The sequence below is a fragment of the Musca autumnalis genome, unplaced genomic scaffold, assembly GCF_047663935.1.
Source record: "Musca autumnalis isolate F117 unplaced genomic scaffold, ASM4766393v1 scaffold_2, whole genome shotgun sequence".
Taxonomy (NCBI): Eukaryota; Metazoa; Arthropoda; class Insecta; order Diptera; family Muscidae; genus Musca; species Musca autumnalis.
In genome coordinates this window covers 19,815,815-19,835,803 of record NW_027411755.1, presented here as the reverse complement: position 1 = coordinate 19,835,803, position 19,989 = coordinate 19,815,815, and the positions used below count along the sequence as shown (strand labels likewise).

At 33.4% G+C, this 19,989-nt stretch overlaps 1 protein-coding gene across 1 annotated transcript; it reads left to right on the top strand.

The window, feature by feature from the left end:
- Nucleotides 1-2,720: 2,720 nt before the first annotated feature.
- On the top strand, nucleotides 2,721-5,280 carry LOC141392172 (uncharacterized). The gene is made up of 2 exons (XM_073965125.1): nucleotides 2,721-2,877; nucleotides 2,938-5,280. The coding sequence occupies exons 1-2, from the start codon at nucleotides 2,862-2,864 to the stop codon at nucleotides 5,190-5,192; spliced, it is 2,271 nt and encodes a 756-aa protein (XP_073821226.1). The 5' UTR covers nucleotides 2,721-2,861; the 3' UTR covers nucleotides 5,193-5,280.
- The last annotated feature ends 14,709 nt before the right edge of the window (nucleotides 5,281-19,989 follow it).

Here is a 19,989-nt window from a genome sequence, read left to right as displayed (position 1 = left end):
CGTAAGCAAACAATTTGATATTGACCTTTAAATTTTATTTCACAATTCCTGCATGGAATACAAAATTAGTGTTCCTCTACATTGTTGTCAGTTTCCTTTTGCAATTTAAAATGTCCTTTTTTATTAACCTTGCACAAGTTTCAATTTCCTTTTTTTTTCCTACATTTTTATAGTTGTTTGCTTGTAATTTTTTGAGAAATTGTTTGATATTCAATTACAATGAAATATTTGATGGTTCGACTACATTTTGTTTTTTTTTTTTTTTTTTTTTTTGTCTTTTGGCCTCTAAATAAAGACATAAAGGTTGTCTGGGTTTGGTTTTTTCGTCTCCTATTTTTTTGGCTAGTTTTACAACTTTATTTAGTTTGCCGCAGCACGTAGCGTATTGAAGGGTTAAAGTTTAATGTCAAAGTTCTAACTTTTTTTTATTGCTAAACTATTAAATGGCCATAAAAAAGTTTTTATTTTACGGCAGACCAGAAAAAATGAGTTCTGCACAAAGCATTCGTTTTTTGGCAAGAAAATTGGTCTATGGCGGACGGTCTGCTTTGAAATGGTCAAAGCAAAGCAACGCCAAAGCTTAATAGACTGATTGGCGTCTGTGGTGAAAAGTAGAGACAAGTCAACAAAAAGCAAAAAGCACAGTGTAAACACATCAAAGGGCAATGTCATTGGTCAATTTGTGAATAATGACCGCACATCGGTCAAAGTCTCCTAAAAAGAGGAGAAAAGGTTAAGAAGGAAAATCACATTTAAGGAATATTTGTGTGTAAAATATTTTAAAAGGAATTTACAGAAGTTCACATAGTATTTTTAAAGAAGACCATAAGGTCATCTATAGGAGGCCAAACACCCTTCATTTAGAAGGCCGAAGAGACCAATGATACTTCTCATAGAAAAAGGGACAATGTAGACTACTCCCATGAAAATGATTCCATCCCATTTCATAATACCTCAAATATATAGGACCTATTTTTTATATCGTTTATACCCGTCGGATAAATATACTTAAGACGTAATTGCGTACATACTTCTCAATTAGCTCTAACCATGTGGTGCCAAAAATTCCCAGCCATCCTAATTATGATTTCCAAAATTAAACCATAAACTGGTGGCAAATAATGGCAATGATGATGGGCATAGAATAACACTATGCAACAATTGTAAGTGACATGTTATGAATATTCATAAATCGTGTGGATAAGGATGATGTGTGATGGCATCACTCTCGTGTGTGGTGTTGGTTTATGGCGTTGTTGTATTCCACAATGCAACTGCTACTGCTGTGAATAATGTTGCTGGTTGGTTTTGTAAAAATTTGATTATTGCTTTTGAGATGATGCCTATTGCAGGACTAACCTCAACAACAAAGACAACAACAGTTGGAGCCGGCATTAAATTCACTAACAGTAAATGTAGATGGACAATTGCCAGCTATAACCGAGGACACTATTCATCAGTTATGGGATACCCGTATTTAATGAATGACAATGTGTTTATGAGGGGGTGTGTGTATGGGTGGGTCTAATTAAAGAATAATCGTAAAACTACACGTTGAGACAATAGAGGTGCACGCACACACTTTATAGGCCTATCGCTGAATGCAGTGAATTATAAATCATGAATTGTGGGGTTATCAGATTGTGTAAACTTATCAGTAATGTGAAATATTAATGGTGACGATTCTTATCAAGATATCGGTGAAAAAATTTACTTAAAAAATCCACGCCTTTAGGTCAGATGGTCCGGTAAAAAAATGTACTTAAAAAATTCACGATTTTATGTCAGATGATCCGGTGCAAAAAAATAAATATTTAAAAAATCCACGCCTTTAGGTCTGTTTTTGTTTTTGTTACATTTTGTAATAAGAATGACTATTATGTTTATCTCAACTTATTATTGGAATTAAATATATGTCTACATTGTTTAAAAACAAACATCTGAAATATTGTGTCTGCAGAAGCCAGCCTTAATTGTTTTTCGACAAGTGAGTTTCAATTTAATCATTTAAGATAGCGCTTGAAATACAAACATTTAATGTGCTTGATAATTTTGTTTCTTTTTCTTGTGCTGCCAGACTGAAGATACTATATCACGTAATATGAAAATAGTTTGATTTCCAAGAATTGTTTCAAGCAACATTGTATTGCTTTTTTTTTGCGCAAGAAGCATTTTTTCCAACAACCAGAAGCATGTTTCCAACCATAAAAATTTTTTAAAAATGTTTGCCAAAAATATGCAACATAAAAAATACATTAAAATATTAAAAATAATGGACCTGCTATTGATATGCAGGTACATGAGGAATCGAATGATAAGACCTGATAAGGAAATTGATAAGATTTTATTTCAAATGTAATATTCAAAATTTTTAACCCTGATGATTTTATCTACAATTTTTAACCGAACTAGCTGAAATTTGATATTTGAGTTTCTCAGTGGTCACGAAACTTATTCACTAAAAATCGTCAACTTAGGTCCATGTTTTTGGATAGACCTCATATAACGGTATCTCCCGATTTTCGGTATTTTGCGGGTCTTAGCTACATTGTTTGACGGACCTACCCATTATTTCACATTTGAAGTTTCCTGCAGTTACAAAAATTGTTACGATAGGCCCATACATTGGGCGATATGAGGGTTAAATATGTCATGCGGAATGTTATGAAAAGATTTTCAATATTTTAATCGATCAAAAAATTAAAAAAAAAACATTTGCAAATTGATAAAAAATTGAAATGAGAATGAATGTCTTATCGAAATAATTAGCCAAATTAAAATGTATTTCGCAAAAGCTTCGCTAGAATATTCCGTTATAAAAGACATAGTATGGACCACTTTCTGCTTTCATTGAGTAAACAATGAAAATTCTTGGAGGTAAGACGAAGAAAGAATCACTCCATATCTGTTGCCTTGAATTAAAAAAACTTTTTTCAGTTTTCCTATTTTTTATTTTAACTGAATATTGGTCTTTGGCCCACACGGCCAGTTTGGCCAATATCCTCTATGGCCGTTATGTTTGTGTTTTGAAGGCGAATGGTTATAGGACCCTGGTACCCGGAAGCTGTAATCAATATTATGAATGTCAAAATGGTAGGGCCAAATTGAGATCCTGCCCCTATTACTTTGATGGCAAGGGAGGCGTTTGTGTTACCAGCAATCCAGGATGTGTGGAGTCGGTAAAGGCTTCTCCCTTCGTGCCGGCTGGTTGCTATGGACCCTGCTGCGGTGTGGCCAGTGGCTATGTTATGGACACCATTAATCCTCGGGTTTATTATAAATGTCAAAACAATCGCATGATGGAGGAACATGAATGTGAGGAGGGTATGGTCTTTAATCCGGTGAAACTAGAATGCGATACCGCTGCCCCACAGAGGAGAGTTAAGGCAATGGCGGCAAGTATGGTTAACAAGGAAGCTGGAGATTTGCAGACTATGTGTAAAAATAAATCCGATGGCTTCGCTATGGCTTCCAGCTCCAGTTGCCATGAATTCTATGTTTGTCTCAAGGGTAAGGCTGTGTTGCGGAATTGTGGCGTCAATTATTTCAATGATGAGTTGAAACTTTGTGATATACCTGAGAACAGTAAATGTCAGATAGAAGAGGTGGCCGTTGAGGAGCAGGTGCATCACTTAACCAAGACCGGAAGAGTGGCGTACGATGATTTGGAAAGTTATCTTGCCAAAGAAAGATCTAATATTGAAGCCTACCTTAGTATGGTGTGTTTGGCCAAACCAAATGGTTTCCAATTGGCCTCCCTGACAAATTGCCATGAGTTCTACATGTGTGTGGGAGGTAAGACGGTATTACAAACCTGTGGTGAAAGTTATTACAATAGTGAGAGGAACATATGTGATCTACCCGACAACACCGAGTGTATTGTAAATGTTATACGAAGTTCTTCGGATGTAACGGCAGCAGCGGAACAACAAGGTAATAACCCACATTCCAATGAGGAGGATGGTCTTTTGAAAAAAGTTGAAGAAACCTCTTCCTTGGGCATTGATTTATATAAACGTTTTGTGTGTCGTGGTAAACCAAATGGAGAGCTTTTGGTATCTGTGGCCCAATGCAATGAATACTATCAATGCCATGGCGGAGAGGCAGTCACCTTCAGCTGTGGTCCTTATTTGCATTTCAATGCCCGCCGAGGTGTTTGTGATTTACCAAAGAACAGCAAATGTTTGTTGGGTCAACAAATGACACCAGCCGCTAACGCAGAGGATTCCATTAAGCCCACCACCGGCAACACAAAGCTTTATGAGCGTTTTGTGTGCCGTGACAAACCCGATGGTCATCAATTAATTTCCCTAACTAATTGCCATGAATATTATGTTTGTCAAGGAGGTGCGGTCTCAATTCGCAGTTGTGGCTTAAAATACTTCAACATCCAAAAAGGAGAATGTGATTTACCCGAAAACACCCAGTGTCTGGTCCAAAAACAGGTTGTGTCAAAACCCTCCAGCATTTCCGATTTATATCAACGCTTCATTTGCCGTAACAAGGCAAATGGTGTCCGTTTGATATCCACCCATAGCTGCAACGAGTATTACACGTGTCAAGATGGTAAGGCCACACTACAGAGCTGTGGTCACAATTATTTCAACGGTCTAAAGGGTATTTGCGACTTACCAGAGAACACCAAATGCCTTCTTAAGTCACAAAATTTCCAACTCCAAAAGAAAGCTAGCACAGAAATCCTAGTGAACCCCAACAACTCCGACTCGCCCGCAGATTTGTATCAACGTTTTGTGTGCCGTGGCAAGGCGGATGGTCACATCTTAATATCCCCCAATAGCTGCAACGAATTTTATGAATGCCGCCAGGAATCGCTTATCGTACACAGTTGCGGGGAAAAGTATTACAACCATGCCAAGGGAATTTGCGATTTACCTGAAAACACCAAATGCGTTTTGAAAACCCAATCGACAGTTGTGGAGCCAACATCTGATGCCCCAAGGGTGAATGCAGCTTCTGCCAAAGCTCTAACTTCCATCGATTTTTATGAACGTCACATATGCCGTGGCAAGCCCGATGGTTCCGTTTTAATTTCCATAAGAAGTTGTAATGAATTCTATTTTTGTGAAAATGGTAAAACTATTGTAAAAAGTTGTGGTGAACTTTACTTTAATGGCGAAACGGGTGTATGTGATTTGCCTGAGAGATCGAGATGTTTATTGGCAAAAAATTAGGAGCCACTACTGCTGAAGCTTTCCTAAAATATTAAATAAATAAAATATTGAATAAATAAATAAAATTCTAAAATTTGGATATATGTAATTCTAATGTAGAAAAAGGGTCTATCTCTTGGGATAGGTCGTCGGATTATGGACTTATCATATGCCGGAAATCAACCTTCTGTTAACACTAAATAATTTGAGGTAGTTTGGTAAAATCTCATCAATTTCTGAACATCAGGAAACCGCATCAGTTTGAATGCTGTTGAAGTCGTTACTTTATGGTTAGATTATGAAGATCTTTCCTGATGTCCTTAGGTGGGGAAGGATGTCCACAAGATTGTCGCAGGGATGTTTATGGTGATAAAATCTTGTTGTGCTAATTCACCGGTAAAGTCTCCACCTCCTCATGAAAATGCCCCACTGGTGTCATGAGGAGGCATCCGGTTGCAGACTTAGGTCGGCATTCTGACAGGTTTGAATATTCTTCCACTGCGTAGTGCTAACATTTGCATACTATACTGACGCCGCATAGCTTACCATAGACGGTCCTATTGTTTTATAAAAGGTCAAAAAGATTTCTCTGTCAGCAGCCCAAGTGCAGCCGATTAGCGGCTTTAGGACCTTACGGACGACATAAAGATGCTATTGAACGTTGCATCCAATATCTTGGGGTAATTAGTTGTCGAAATCAGAACACCCTCGATAAATTTGTTCAGAGAGAGTCTCATTTCAGCTGTCCAGGTGATGAACAGTATGGTAGTAGATATAGCGGATATTTTTTTGTATTCCTCAGATGGAAGAACTGTACTAAGTCAGCTATGTAGACATTTAACCTATCATATATATTACCGACGATGGGAACCGACCCCAAGTTGGTAGAAACATTGATATACATTATAATCTTTATGCTTTTCGAGAGGTGTGGAATTTGAAAAAGGTAGATGTTAACATGTACAGAAGATAACTGAATTTCACAAAAGACTGGCGTCCACACCTATAGTTGATTAAAAAACGTTTCTAACATTGCTGGAAGAAAGTCTTATCTATGTCTTCGAATAGATTGGAATGATCGACTGTGTCGAGTGCATTCTTTAAGTCAAGAGACACGACGGCTTTTCAGTGTAATGGTCTGTTCTGGTTCAGTTCTCGAGTTCTCGACTGACAGACAACGTTCCATAACAGCATCGCACGCCATATCCACACATGGCGTGCGATGCTGTTATGGTGCGTTGCCTGGCTTCAGTAGCGGATCCCATTTCTAACATTCCAGTCCTTCGCTACAATATGGGTGGCTAACGATAAATTGATTACATTTATTTGAAGGAATATTTTTTTAATAATCGTGGATTTTTTTAAAAAATATTATTTCAATAATCGTGGATTTAAAAACAAAAATGTTTTTGAATAATCGTGGATTTTTAAAAAATATATTTTCAATAATCTTGGATTTTTAAAAATATTTTTACAAGAATCGTGGATTTTTTAAAAATATTTTTACAAGAATCGTGGATTTTTTAAAAATATTTTTACAAGAATCGTGGATTTTTTAAAAATATTTTTACAAGAATCGTGGGTTTTTTAAAATAATCATGGATTTTTTTAAAAACATTTTTACTATAATCGTGGATTTTTTAAATATAATTTTACTATAATCGTCGATTTTTTTAAGAACAATATTTTTACTATAATCGTGGATTTTTTAAAAAATAATTTTACTATAATCGTCGATTTTTTTAAGAACAATATTTTTACTATAATCGTGGATTTTTTAAAAAATATTTTTACTATAATCGTGGATTTTTTAAAAAATATTTTTACTATAATCGTGGATTTTTTAAAAAATATTTTTACTATAATCGTGGATTTCTTAAAGAATATTTTTACTATAATCGTGGATTTTTTAAAAAAATATTTTTACTATAATCGTGGATTTTATTAAAAATAATTTTACTATAATCGTGGATTTTATTAAAAATAATTTTACTATACTCGTCGATTTTTTTAAGAACAATATTTTTACTATAATCGTGGATCTTTTAAAAAAATATTTTTACATGTTGATTATATAAAAATATAAAACAAAAATATTTTTACTATAATCGTGGATTTTTTAAAAAAATATTTTTACTATAATCGTTGATTTTTTAAAAAATATTTTTACTATAATCGTGGATTTCTTAAAAAATATTTTTACTATAATCGTGGATTTTTTAAAAAATATTTTTACTATAATCGTGGATTTAAAAAAAAAAATATTTTTTTTCAATAATCGTGGGTTTTTTAAAAAAAATGTTTTTTCAATGATCGTGGATTTCTTAAAAAATATTTTTTTCCATAATCGTGGATTTTTTTAAAAAACTATTTTTACAATAATCGTGGATTTTTTAAAAAATATTTTTACAATAATCGTGGATTTTTTAAAAAATATTTTTACAATAATCGTGGATTTTTAAAAAAAAATATTTTTACTATAATCGTGGATTTTTAAAAAAAAATATTTTTACTATAATCGTGGATTTCTTAAAAAATATTTTTACAATAATCGTGGATTTTTTAAAAGATATTATTTATAATATTCATAATTTTTTTAAAAAAATTTTACAATAGTCATGAATTTTTGTTTTTGAAATATTTTTTCATTAATTGCTAATTTAAAAAAAAATATTTTTTCATTAATTGCTAATTTAAAAAAAAATATTTTTTCATTAATTGCTAATTTTTTTAAAAAAATATTTTTTCGTTAATTGTTGATTTTTTAATCGTGGATTTTTTAAAAAAAACTTTTTTTCAACAATCGTGGATTTTTTAAAAAAACTTTTTTTCATCAATCGTGGATTTTTTAAAAAAACTTTTTTTCAACAATCGTGGATTTATTTATATTTTTTCAATAATCGTGGATTTATTTATATTTTTTCAATAATCGTGGATTTTGATATACTTTTTTTCAATAATCGCGGATTTTTATAAAGCAAAATTTAAACGACGAAGCTCACTCATCACGATCGTATACCAGTCCAGTCGCCTCCGCTGGGAAATTTGTTCTAATTCCACATAGCAGCTATGATGAGTACCGGAAAATTCTCTTAGCTGAAGCGACGAGTGGTAAATTGTCTGAACCTTTCTCAGTCAACATTTCCATGATGAAATTATGGCGGTCAGAGGGTTATATTTTAAGAGTGACGATGCTAGGTAGGTGTTCTGAGCCAAGCGATAGTACGGGTAGCCAAGACGTGTCATTTATCAGACCGGAAGCCACATTTGTGATGTCTGCGAGATATCGTAATGTCTTCTTTTCCTTCTTTCATCGTGAAAAGTGTAAATTTACTCGGCCAAAGCTGTCCCTCTTTTGTCGTTGCTTAGGGCAGAATGCAAAACTAAAGACGAACGTTGAAGTACCCTTGCACAAGCAGATTATTTGTTTCGAAATACAAACCAAGTCAGGCATACAACGGCAAAAATATTTACTCGTATTGTTGTTAAGTACATATTTAATAACTCTACCCCTGCAGTCCCTTTTTTACTGCTATCCCCATACAGGTTACTAGAGTCAAGTTCAAGAGAGATAGCTCTGGACTGGACAGACTCCCCGATTCTCAGTACTTTGATGGTTTTAGCCTCACTATCACATCGAAATGGCTGAAATTTAGTTTTTAGTCTGCATTGTGGGTATACAAATTTTCACCTTAAATTTTTAAGTATAGGTCCACGTCTTCATATTGCCCCTATAGAACGGTACCCCGATTTTTGGTATTTTGATTATTGTGGCCTCAATATCCCACCGAAATTTGGTATTTAGTGTTTGTTTGGGGTACAAAACTTTCCACCAGATATCTGTAGATATATGTGCACTCCTTCATATAACCCCTTATAGAACCGTACTTCCAAATTGTCGGTATTTTGAAGGTTGTAGTCTCAATATAACACTGAAATGGATGAAATTTATTATTTAGTCATCGATGGGGGTATTAAACTGCTCAAATTAAATTTGTTGGCATATGTCCATGTATGCATATAGCCCCCATATAATGGTACCTCCTGATTGTCGGTATTTTGAAGAATTGTTTTAAAAAATTTTTACAATAATCGTGGATTTTTTAAAAAATATGTTTATTTTTTCAATAATCGTGGGTTTTTTAAAAAATATGTTAATTTTTTTCAATAATCGTGGGTTTTTTAACAACTGTATGTTTTTCAATAATCGTGGATATTTTATAGATAAGTCTTCAGTAATCGTGTATATTTTAAAATTTTTTTTTTACAATAATCCTGGATCTTTAAAAAAAATTTACAATAATCGTGGATTTTTAAAAAAAATATTTTTACAATAATCGTGGATTTTTTAAAAATATTTTTTCAATAATCGTATTTTTTTAATATTTTTTCAATATTCGTATTTTTTTAAATATTTTTTCAATTATTATGGATTTTTTAAAAAATATTTTCAAAATAATGGTGGATTTAAAAAAAAATTACAGTAGTCGTAGTTTTGCAAAAAATGTTTTTACAATAATCGTGGACATTTAAAAAAATATTTTTGCAATAATCGTGGATTTCTTAAAAAATATTTTTACAATAATCGTGGATTTTTTAAAAATATTTTTTCAATAATCGTGGATTTTTTTAAAAAATATTTTTTCAATGATCGTTGATTTTTTAAAAAATATTTCTTTCAATAATCGTGAATTTTTTTAAAAAATATTTTTTTCAATAATCTTTGATTTTTTTTTAAAAATATTTTTTCAATAATCGTGGATTTTTAAATTTTTTTTTTAACAATCGTGGATTTAAATTTTTTTTTTCAATAATCGTGGATTTTTTAAAAAGTTTTTTTTTTAATAATCGTGGATTTTTTAAAAAGTTTTTTTTTAAATAATCGTGGATTTTTTAAAATATTTTTTCAATAATCGTGGATTTTTTATAAAAATATTTTTTCAATAATCATGGATTTTTTAAAAAGTTTTTGTTTTTTTTGTTTTTCAAAATAGTCAGGCCTAATCCCATAGTTTGCGCACGTATCTATTTGAGCTAGCAATTGACACTTGGGTATAAAAAGTTTCTTGTTGAAAAAGAAGAAATAAGGGAACTGATGAAGATCTGTGGCGAGATCTGAAACTATAGTATTCCCTGCCTTACCCCTTGGTAAACATCGCCAATTTTTTCCCACTAATAAATTAAAGTTGTTTTAATAAAATATTAAAACAACGACTATGGGATTAGGCCTGACTATTTTGAAAAACAAAAAAAAAAACTTTTTAAAAAATCCATGATTTTAATAATCGTTTTTTTAATAATCGTTGATTTTTTAAAAAAAATATTTTTTGTTTGTTTTGTTTTAGTTGAAGATTCAATCATATGATTGTCTAAGTCTGGAGTTTCCCCCATTGGCTTAACTTCATCACTTTCCTCTTTGCAGAGAAAAATGTTTACAAAACGCACTGACAGCTTGCAAAATTTACTGATCGCTACCAATATCATGATTTCATCCCGGCGAAGGGAATTATCAATTGGCTTTTCAGTTTTTGAAATGATGATTTTTTAGTGAAAACCTGAACTCTTTAAGCATCGAGTATTCTCATGTTAATGAGAATGATGCTCACTTTTCGGCTTTCCCAAAAAACACCAGAACAAAATATTTGCAAGCTGACAGCACGATTCAACTAAGAAATCATCGATTTCTGTTAAGTTGAAATAACATCAACACAGTTACCGTTTTGTAAACATTTTTCTCTGCAAAGAGGAAAGTGATGAAGTTAAGCCAATGGGGGAAACTCCAGACTTAGACAATCAAAAAATATTTTTTTCAATATTTTTTTCAAGAATCGTGAATTTTTTCAACAAATATTTTTACTATAATCGCGATTTTTTAACATTTCTAAAAAAAAAAAATATTTTTACAATAATCGTGAATTTTTTTAAAAAATATTTTTATAATATTCGTAAATTTTTTTAAAAATATTTTTACTATAATCGTGTATTTTTTTAAATATTTTTTCATTTGTTGTTAATTTTTTAAAAAATATTTTTTCAACAATCGTTTATATTATTTTCAATAATCGTGGATTTTTATATTCTTTTTTTTCAATAAACGTGGATTTTTGTAAAAAAAAAATTATACGACGAAGCTTACTCATCACGCTCATTTACCAGTCCAGTCGCCTCCGCTGGGAAATTTGTTCTAATTCCACCTAGCAGCTATGATGAGTAGCGGAAAATTATCTTAGCTGAAGCTGCTATCCCCAAGCAGGTTACGAGAGTCAAGTTCAAGCGAGATAGGTCTGGACTGGACAGACTCCACGATTTTCAGTACTTTCAAGGTTTTAGCCTCACTATCACATCGAAATGGCTGAAATTTAGTTTTTAGTCTGTATTATGGGTATAAAACTTTCCACCTGAAATTTGTAGGTATAGATCCACGCCTTCATATAGCCCCAATGGAACAGTACTTCCGATTTTCGGTATTTTGAAGGTTATGGCCTCAATATCCTACCGAAATGACTGAAATTTCTTATTTAGTCGTCGTTGAGGGTATTACATTCTCCACTTGAAATTTGTCAGTATAAGTCCACGCTTTCTTTTCCACCTGAACTTTTTATTAAGTCTTTGTTGGGGGTATAAAATGTTCCACCTTAATTTGTCGGTAGAGGTACACTCCCTAATACAACCCTTTATAGAACCGTACCTCCCAAATTTCGGTGTTTTAAATTTGTGGGTATTTTTGTCCACGTATTCATAAGGGCCCCATAGAACGAACTTCCCGATTTTCGGTATTTCGAAGGTTGTGGCTTCAATATCCCACCAAAATGACGGAAATTTGCTATTTATTATTCGTTGGGGGTATGAAGCTTTCCACCTGAAATTTGTCGGTACAGGTTTACGTCTTCACATAACCCTCATAGAACGCTACCTCCCGATTTGCGGTATTTTAAAGAGGTTTTGCCTAAATAAACAAACGAAATGGCTGAAATTTGGTATTTAGTCTTCGTTGGAGGTATACAATTTTACACCAGAAATTTCTCGATATGGTTGAACGTCTTAATATGGCCCCATAGGCCGATAACCCCGATTTTCGGTATTTTTAATGTTTTATGTTCGAAAGGATTCAAAAAAATTTTTAATATTGGTCCATGTTTTGGGTAGATCAGCGTAAGATCTTCTAAAGTGCCTTTTCTACATTTTCCTTCTGAAGTGAATGTTACATGGTATTTTGGAATCTCAATGGGTGGAACCACCACACAGAAAATTATCAATATAAAGTGACATTCGTCACTTAAGATATATTCTACTCATCCACGGAATAAGCTTTAACGTGGAGGAAGAGCTGCCTACTTTTACAAACGAAAGGAAACTAAATGTTATTATTTACTACACTACAGTTTGTCGGGGAGGGTGTAAACAGTTCACACCGGCCGACCTTAATTCCGTTCCTACTAGTTTAACTTAAGAACCCGTTTTAATTGATCTAGGTCTTTCGTGTCCTATTGAAATCCTTTGAATAGTTTATAAGCATTTAAATATTCATTTACATTCTATAAAATTAAGACCGCAGCACTTTGTATATTCCATCTGCTTGTAAATTATGTGTGTTAAGTGTTTTCTCGTGTTATTCGAGCTACTGAATTTTTAATTTAAAGACATTTTTCTTAAATTGACAGGTGTCACAGACATTTAAATTTTGTTAAAACATAACACAAAACACAAAATTGTTGTTTGAAGTTGTAACTAAATTGTAACCTTTTTCAAGTGCCACACTTTGACATGACTTTCTAACTTTGGAAAACTCTTTAATGGAAAATTTCCTAAAACAAAGAAATTGTGACAGCAACATGGGACACTAGTACAATGGCAAGATATTCATACACCTGACTACACACACTAACGTAGTTCTTACTCCCGTAAGCCCTGGATAAAACTTCATCTTCTTCGAAACATCAAATTAATTCTCTAAACTATCGATTAATAAAACATTTACGTCATCAACCTTGTAAAACCCACATCAACTGTACGGCCAAAGAAACTCCATTAAATGTATCATCATGACGAAAGATGAAACTTTTACTTACTTAAATTTTGGATATTTATCTTGGATGGATAATATTGGTACTACTGCACACATACATACATATATATTCACATAATCTTAGTCAGCTATAAAGTCATATACAATCCTTTAACAAGTTTTTACCTTTTTCACCCTCACATGATGGGTGAAAGCAGCAGATAGACGGGAAAACACGGGAAGGGGAAAAATAAATTGACATAAATACTTAATGAGCTATTTCAAAACATTACACTTACATATTCACACGTATACTTACACAGTGGTATATACATATATAAATATTATTGTATATGTACGAGTATACCCCTACTTAACAATATCCATGCAATGCAGAACGTGTATTGAAGCTGGTTACTAACACACAGAAATGTGGCATACAGTTTCATACTTGAATATAAGATGTCGACTTTAAAATAATGTAGATTTGGCAGAGGCAGAGAAAGTTTGTTATTAATTTTAGGAAAACAATTCCAATTTGAGATTTTCTGTTTCGACAAGAAAATTGAAGCAATAGAAACGGTCCTGATAGGATTAAGCATGGCAAAATCAAGAATTTATATTGACATCTTCTTCTAAGAGAACACAAATCTTTTTGAGTTGAGGGTTCCGTAAGCCACCTCTTTCATATTAACGTTTACAGTCAACGCAACAGCAACCTGCGGTGTAGCTGAGCAATACCGGGGGGATCCACAAGCTGCAAGAGTCCCCTAGTAAGCTTTTCAATGTCTATGAACCCTTACTCGGCAATTTGAAACGTTAAAAGAATTATGCGAACAATAAAAGTCTTGGACTGCAGCGTCTTGTTAGTGACACACCCTCAGCAAATAACATTTCTATGAAAGTTAGGAATACCCTTTATGATTTTCAGTACCATGTTCTCCGAAAAACGAAGAGCAGACCACAAAAATAGTTTACTAGTGTCGAGAAAAAGCTCGGACCGCTTACCTCAATGCCAAAATATCTTTGGCTCAACAGTTGGAAACTTCCTACAATGGTTTTGGAATAACAATCGAAAATTTCTGTCTACGCTGTGAAACATCTTAAAACTGAATGTGATCGAGGAAAATAGAGGTGGAAAATGGTAGTTCCAGCACCAAAATCAGACTTCGGAGCATACAAAGTCATTAGCTCAATAAACAGGTATAGGAATGAATAAACATTCCACAGAGTTTTCAAATAAAAAATATAAATGTTTAAATCTCGAATCAATATCGAATCTGAAAAATATTATAAATATCTTAATATAATTAACTAAATAATATTGAACAAGTAAAAAGTCGTTAAGTTCGGCCGGGCCGAACTTTTTATACCCTACACCATAAAATAGTCTTAATTAAAATGGAATAATAAGGGCCCTTTCACAATTTTAGGTGGAACAACTTTTCGACAATGGATAGACTCCTACTGCCTCCCACTATTGCTTAAATTCCACTGTGAACACAAATGTTGGGGCAGAGATAATTCCTTTTGGAGATGAAAGCTTTTGGTGTTTTTATATTAAAAACCCCGAAAGACAGATGCGCCGTGAGTCGAACTTCCGCGTTATGGCGTGATGAAGTTTTTGCAAGAGACCCGGTAAGCCATCATGAATTAGCATTATATAAAGCTAATTCCTGATGGCCCACAGGGTCTCTAACAAAAATTTCATCACGCCATAACGCGGAAGTTCGACTCACGGCGGATCTGTCCTTCGGGGTTCATAATATACTCACCAAGGCCTTTCTTCCCCAAGAAAGGTAGGTGAAAGGTACCACCTACGGGGCTAAATCAAAGAGTCAACCTATCTTTAATTTTTTGGCGGAAAAGTTTTATAGCTGCAGGGAACTTCAAGAGCCAAATTGAGAGTAGTTTCATCAAAACAATGTAGACCCTCCAAAATGGACCAATGTTGACGAATTTTAGTGAAAAAATTTCGTGACCACTGAAAATTCTCGAAAATCGGGAGGTACAGTTATATGGGGGGATATACCAAAGCATGGACCTATATTGACGATTATTTTTGAATAGACAAAATTGTAGCTAAAATTCTCAAAATACCGATCATTACAGCTAGTTCGGTTAAAAATTGCAGCTAAAATTCTCAAAATACCGAAAATCGGGAGACGTCGTTATATGGGGGCTATACGAAAACATGGATGGATTTTATGACCCCTGAGAACTTCAAATGTCAAATTACAGCTATCTCTGTAAAAAACTGTAGCTAAAATTCTCAAAATACCGAAAATCGGGAGGAACCGTTATTTGGGGGCTATACCAAAATATGGACCTATGTTGACGATGTTTGGTGGAGATGTTTCATGACCACTGAGAATCTCAAATATCAAATTACAGCTAGTTCGGTTGAAAATTGTAACTAAAATGCTCAAAATACCGAAAATCGGGAGGTACGGTTATAAGGGGGCCATACCGAAACATGGACCTATGTTGACGATGTTTGGTGGAGATGTTTCATGACCACTGAGAACCTCAAATGGCAAATTATAGCTAGTTCGGTTAAATATTGTGACAAATATGCTCAAAATACCGAAAATCGGGAGGTATGGTTATAAGGGGGCCATACCAAAACATGGACCTATGTTGACGATGTTTGGTGGAGATGTTTCATGACCACTGAGAACCTCAAATGTCAAATTGCAGATAGTTCGGTTACAAATTGTGGCTAAAATTCTCAAAATACCGAAAATCGGGAGGTACCGTAATATGGGGGCTATACCAAAACATGGACCTATGTTGACGATGTTTGGTGGAGATATTTCATGACCACTGAGAACCTCAAATGGCAAATTGCAGATAGTTCGGTTAAAAATTGTAGCTAAAATTCTCAAAATACCGAAAATCGGGAGGTACGGTTATAAGGGGGCCATACCAAAACATGGACCTATGTTGACGATGTTTCGTGGAGATGTTTCATGACCACTGAGAACCTCAAATGTCAAATTGCAGATAGTTCGGTTAAAAATTGTGGCTAAAATTCTCAAAATACCGAAAATCGGGAGGTGCCGTTATATGGGGACTATACCAAAACATGGACCTATGCCCATATCCTTCGGGATATAAGTTTGTTGATCACTAGGAACCTTAAGTGCCAAATTATAGCTAACTCGGTCTGCAAATGTGGCGAAGAACGTCAAAATACCTCAAATCCGGAGGTACCGTTATATGGGGGCTATACCAAAGAGTGGACCGATATAGCCCATCTTCGAACTTGACCTGCCTATGGAAAAAAGACCCTCGTGTGCAAAATTTCAGCACTCTATCTCAATTATTGCGGACGCTAGAGTGATTACAACAGACGGACAGACGGACAGACAGACGGACAGACGGACATGGCTAGATCGTCTTAGAATTTTATCCTGATCAAGAATATATAAACTTTATAGGGTCGCAAATGATTAGTTCGATGTGTTACAAACGGAATGACAAACTTAATATACCCTCCATACTGTGGTGGAGGGTATAAAAACTTAGATCGATTTGTCTATAAAATTTAAATCTTGCATCGCAAAAATATATATTTTAATTCCACGTCTTTAAAAAAAAAATTATTGTTTTTTTTAATAAAATAATTATTTTCTTTTATCCACATATTCATTTTTTAAACCACGTTTTCGAAAAACTACATGGGTCAATTTTTTTTCCTATAGCCCCCATATAGCAGTACCACCCGATTTAGTTCAAATTTGGTAACTCATTCTTCACATAGTTGCAGTTGGCCAATCGAATTGAAACTGTGCACACTTTTCAGATTTGGATGACAATAAATGAATATGGATCCATTTTTTCCTACAGCCACCATATAGCGGTACCAGGCGATTTCACGTGTTTTGAGGATTTTGTCTTCATTTTTTTGGTCCGAATTGGCTGTAACTTGTTGGCATTTGGAGTTCCCAATTGTACATAAACTCCCCCACCAATAATTGTGGACATGGGTCCGATTTTGGTGTAGCCCCCACATAACGGTACCACTCAATTTCAGGCAATTAAAATTTTTTTTATCTAAATTTTCGGTCTAAATTGACTGTAATTTGGTTATGGATTTCTCAGTGGTTAAAAAATGTATTTACTGTAAAGTTAGAAATAAACAAACAAGTAAAACAGGATCAGTCGTCTTTGCCGACAGAGATACACACTCAGCCTGTGTGAATTCAAACACTTTTTTCCAAAAAACGTATATATTTAAGGGGTTTTAAAAATGATGGGCGTATGATACGACAAAAATATGGAGCTCAAAAAGTTTTGCGCGGAATGTATCTAAAGAAATGAACCGACACATTCCATTTTGAAAGTGGGTCTTATTTTGGGTGTCATTCCCCTCGATATATATCGCGACCACATGTCGTTTCAGTTGGTCACCATATAATTCAAAGGTTTTGGACCATTATATCAGAAAGCATGTAGGTACTTGCCTACGAAAAACATGATATCGCTGTACACAGAACCACTAGGTAAAAATTTCAAGGGATCCTCGTATAGACCTTAACCGAGTTGCTCTGTTTATAAGATATCACGCGTACAGTTTTGGTAAATTGGAGTGGATCTTCGAAGAAATATTACGATATGCAAAGTGTGGATCAACTCAGTATTTAGTTCGAGAGTTGTCGTGCTCTTCAGCCACAACATGGTGCCATAGAGGCTTTTTTTACACTTTGCAGGCTGTTTTCTCAAGAAGCATGGACTTGCCCCTGAAAAAACTTTTATCATCGTAATTGAGGTAGCGAATGAAAGTTGCTTCAAAAAATATCAAAGTGATTCCAGAGGAGTTCTTAAAGTGAACTTATCCAAAATTTTGTGTGGGGGGTACCCGAAGGAGTGGACAAATATAGTCCATATTCAAACCTTATATATATTTGGTAGATGTATTGGGATGTGTACATTTTTCAACTTTTGTTGGGGAGGTACCTGAAGGAGTGGAAAGATATTGCTTATTTTCGAATTTCAACTATGTTTGGACAAAATATTACAAAGGCCAAATTTTGGACCGAATCGGCGGATCCGTTCGAGAGTTATCTTGCGCTCCAACCACTACACACGGTGTCATAGGGATTTTTTTGCAACTTTCAGGCTATTTTCTCAGGAAGTATGGATTTGCCCCTGATAAAACTTGTACTGTCGTATAGAGGACAGTGAATAGAATTTGCTACAAACAAAATCAAAGCGATTCGAGAGCAGGTCACAAACTGAACTTTTCCGAAATTTTCTGTGGGAGGAACCCGAAGGAGTGGACGGATTGGGTACATATTGGAACCTCACATAAGTCTAGTAGAAATTTCACGAGGTGCAAAGTAGGGACCGAATCGGTTACTCCCTTCATAAGTTATCGTGCGCACAGATTTTCCGAACATATCCGAAGTTTTGGGGGGGGGGGGAGGTACCGGAAGGAGTGTATAACCCATTTCCGAACTTAAACTAAGTTGGTTGATCCGTTCGAGAGTTGTCGTGCGCTCCAGCCAGAGTGACAGACGGACGGACATGGCTAAATCAACTCCAAATTCTCTGAAACACATTTCGTCCAAACATACTTGGGGTCTTAAACCATTATTTCGATGAGGCACATTTTGCCCGTATGAAAATTTATATACACTCGTTAGCAAAAATGCTGAGGATATAAAGATGTAAAAACCGTTTTGAAAAAATGTTTTTTAAAAAATCCAAGTTTTGGAAAAATGTTTTTAAAAAATCCAAGTTGTGGAAAAAATGTTTTTAAAAAATATTCTTTAAAAATCCACATCTTGGATAAAATGTTTAAAAACAATATTTTTTTAAAAAATACACGGCTTGGATAAATGTTTAAAAAAATATTCTTTAAAAAATTCACGTCTTGGAAAAAACAGTATTAAAAAAAATCATGATATTGGTAGCGATCAGTAAATTTCGCAAGCTGTCAGTGCGTTTTGTAAACATTTTTCTCTGCAAAGAGGAAAGTGATGAAGTTAAGCCAATGGGGGAAACTCCAGACTTAAACAATCATAGTATTAAAAAATGTTTAAAAAAAATATTCTTTAAAAAATGTACGTCTTAGAAAAAATATTCGTTAAAACATATTTAAAAAAAATATTCTTTAAAAAAGGTACGTCTTAGAAAAAATATTCGTTAAAACATATTTAAAAAAATATTCTTTAAAAAATGTACGTCTTAGAAAAAATATTCGTTAAAACATATTTAAAAAAAATATTCTTTAAAAAAGGTACGTCTTAGAAAAAATATTCGTTAAAACATATTTAAAAAAATATTCTTTAAAAAATCCACGTCTTGGAAAAAACAGTTTTAAAAAATATTTAAAAAATCCACGTATTGGAAAAAATATTCTTTAAACTGTTTTAAAAAATATTTTTTAAAAAATCAACACCTTGGAAAAAATATACTTTAAAAAATGTTTAAAAAAATATTTTTTTAAAAAATCAAAGCCTGGAAAAAATTATCTTTAAAAAATATTTTTTAAGAAATCAGAGCCTAGAAAAATATTCTTTAAAAAATGTTTTAAAAAATATTCTTTAAGAAATCCACGTCTTGACAAAATTTGTATAAAAAATGTTTAAAAATTCATTATTAAAAAAATTCACGTCTTGGAAAAAATATTCTTTAAGAAATTAAAAATAAAGTTTTTTTTAAAAATCCACGGCTTGAATAAAATGTTTAAAAAAATATTCTTTAAAAATCCACGTTTTGAAAAAAAAAGATTTTAAAAATATTCTTTAATCCAAGATTTGGAAAAAATGTTTTTAAAAAATATTCTTTAAAAATACCTGTTTT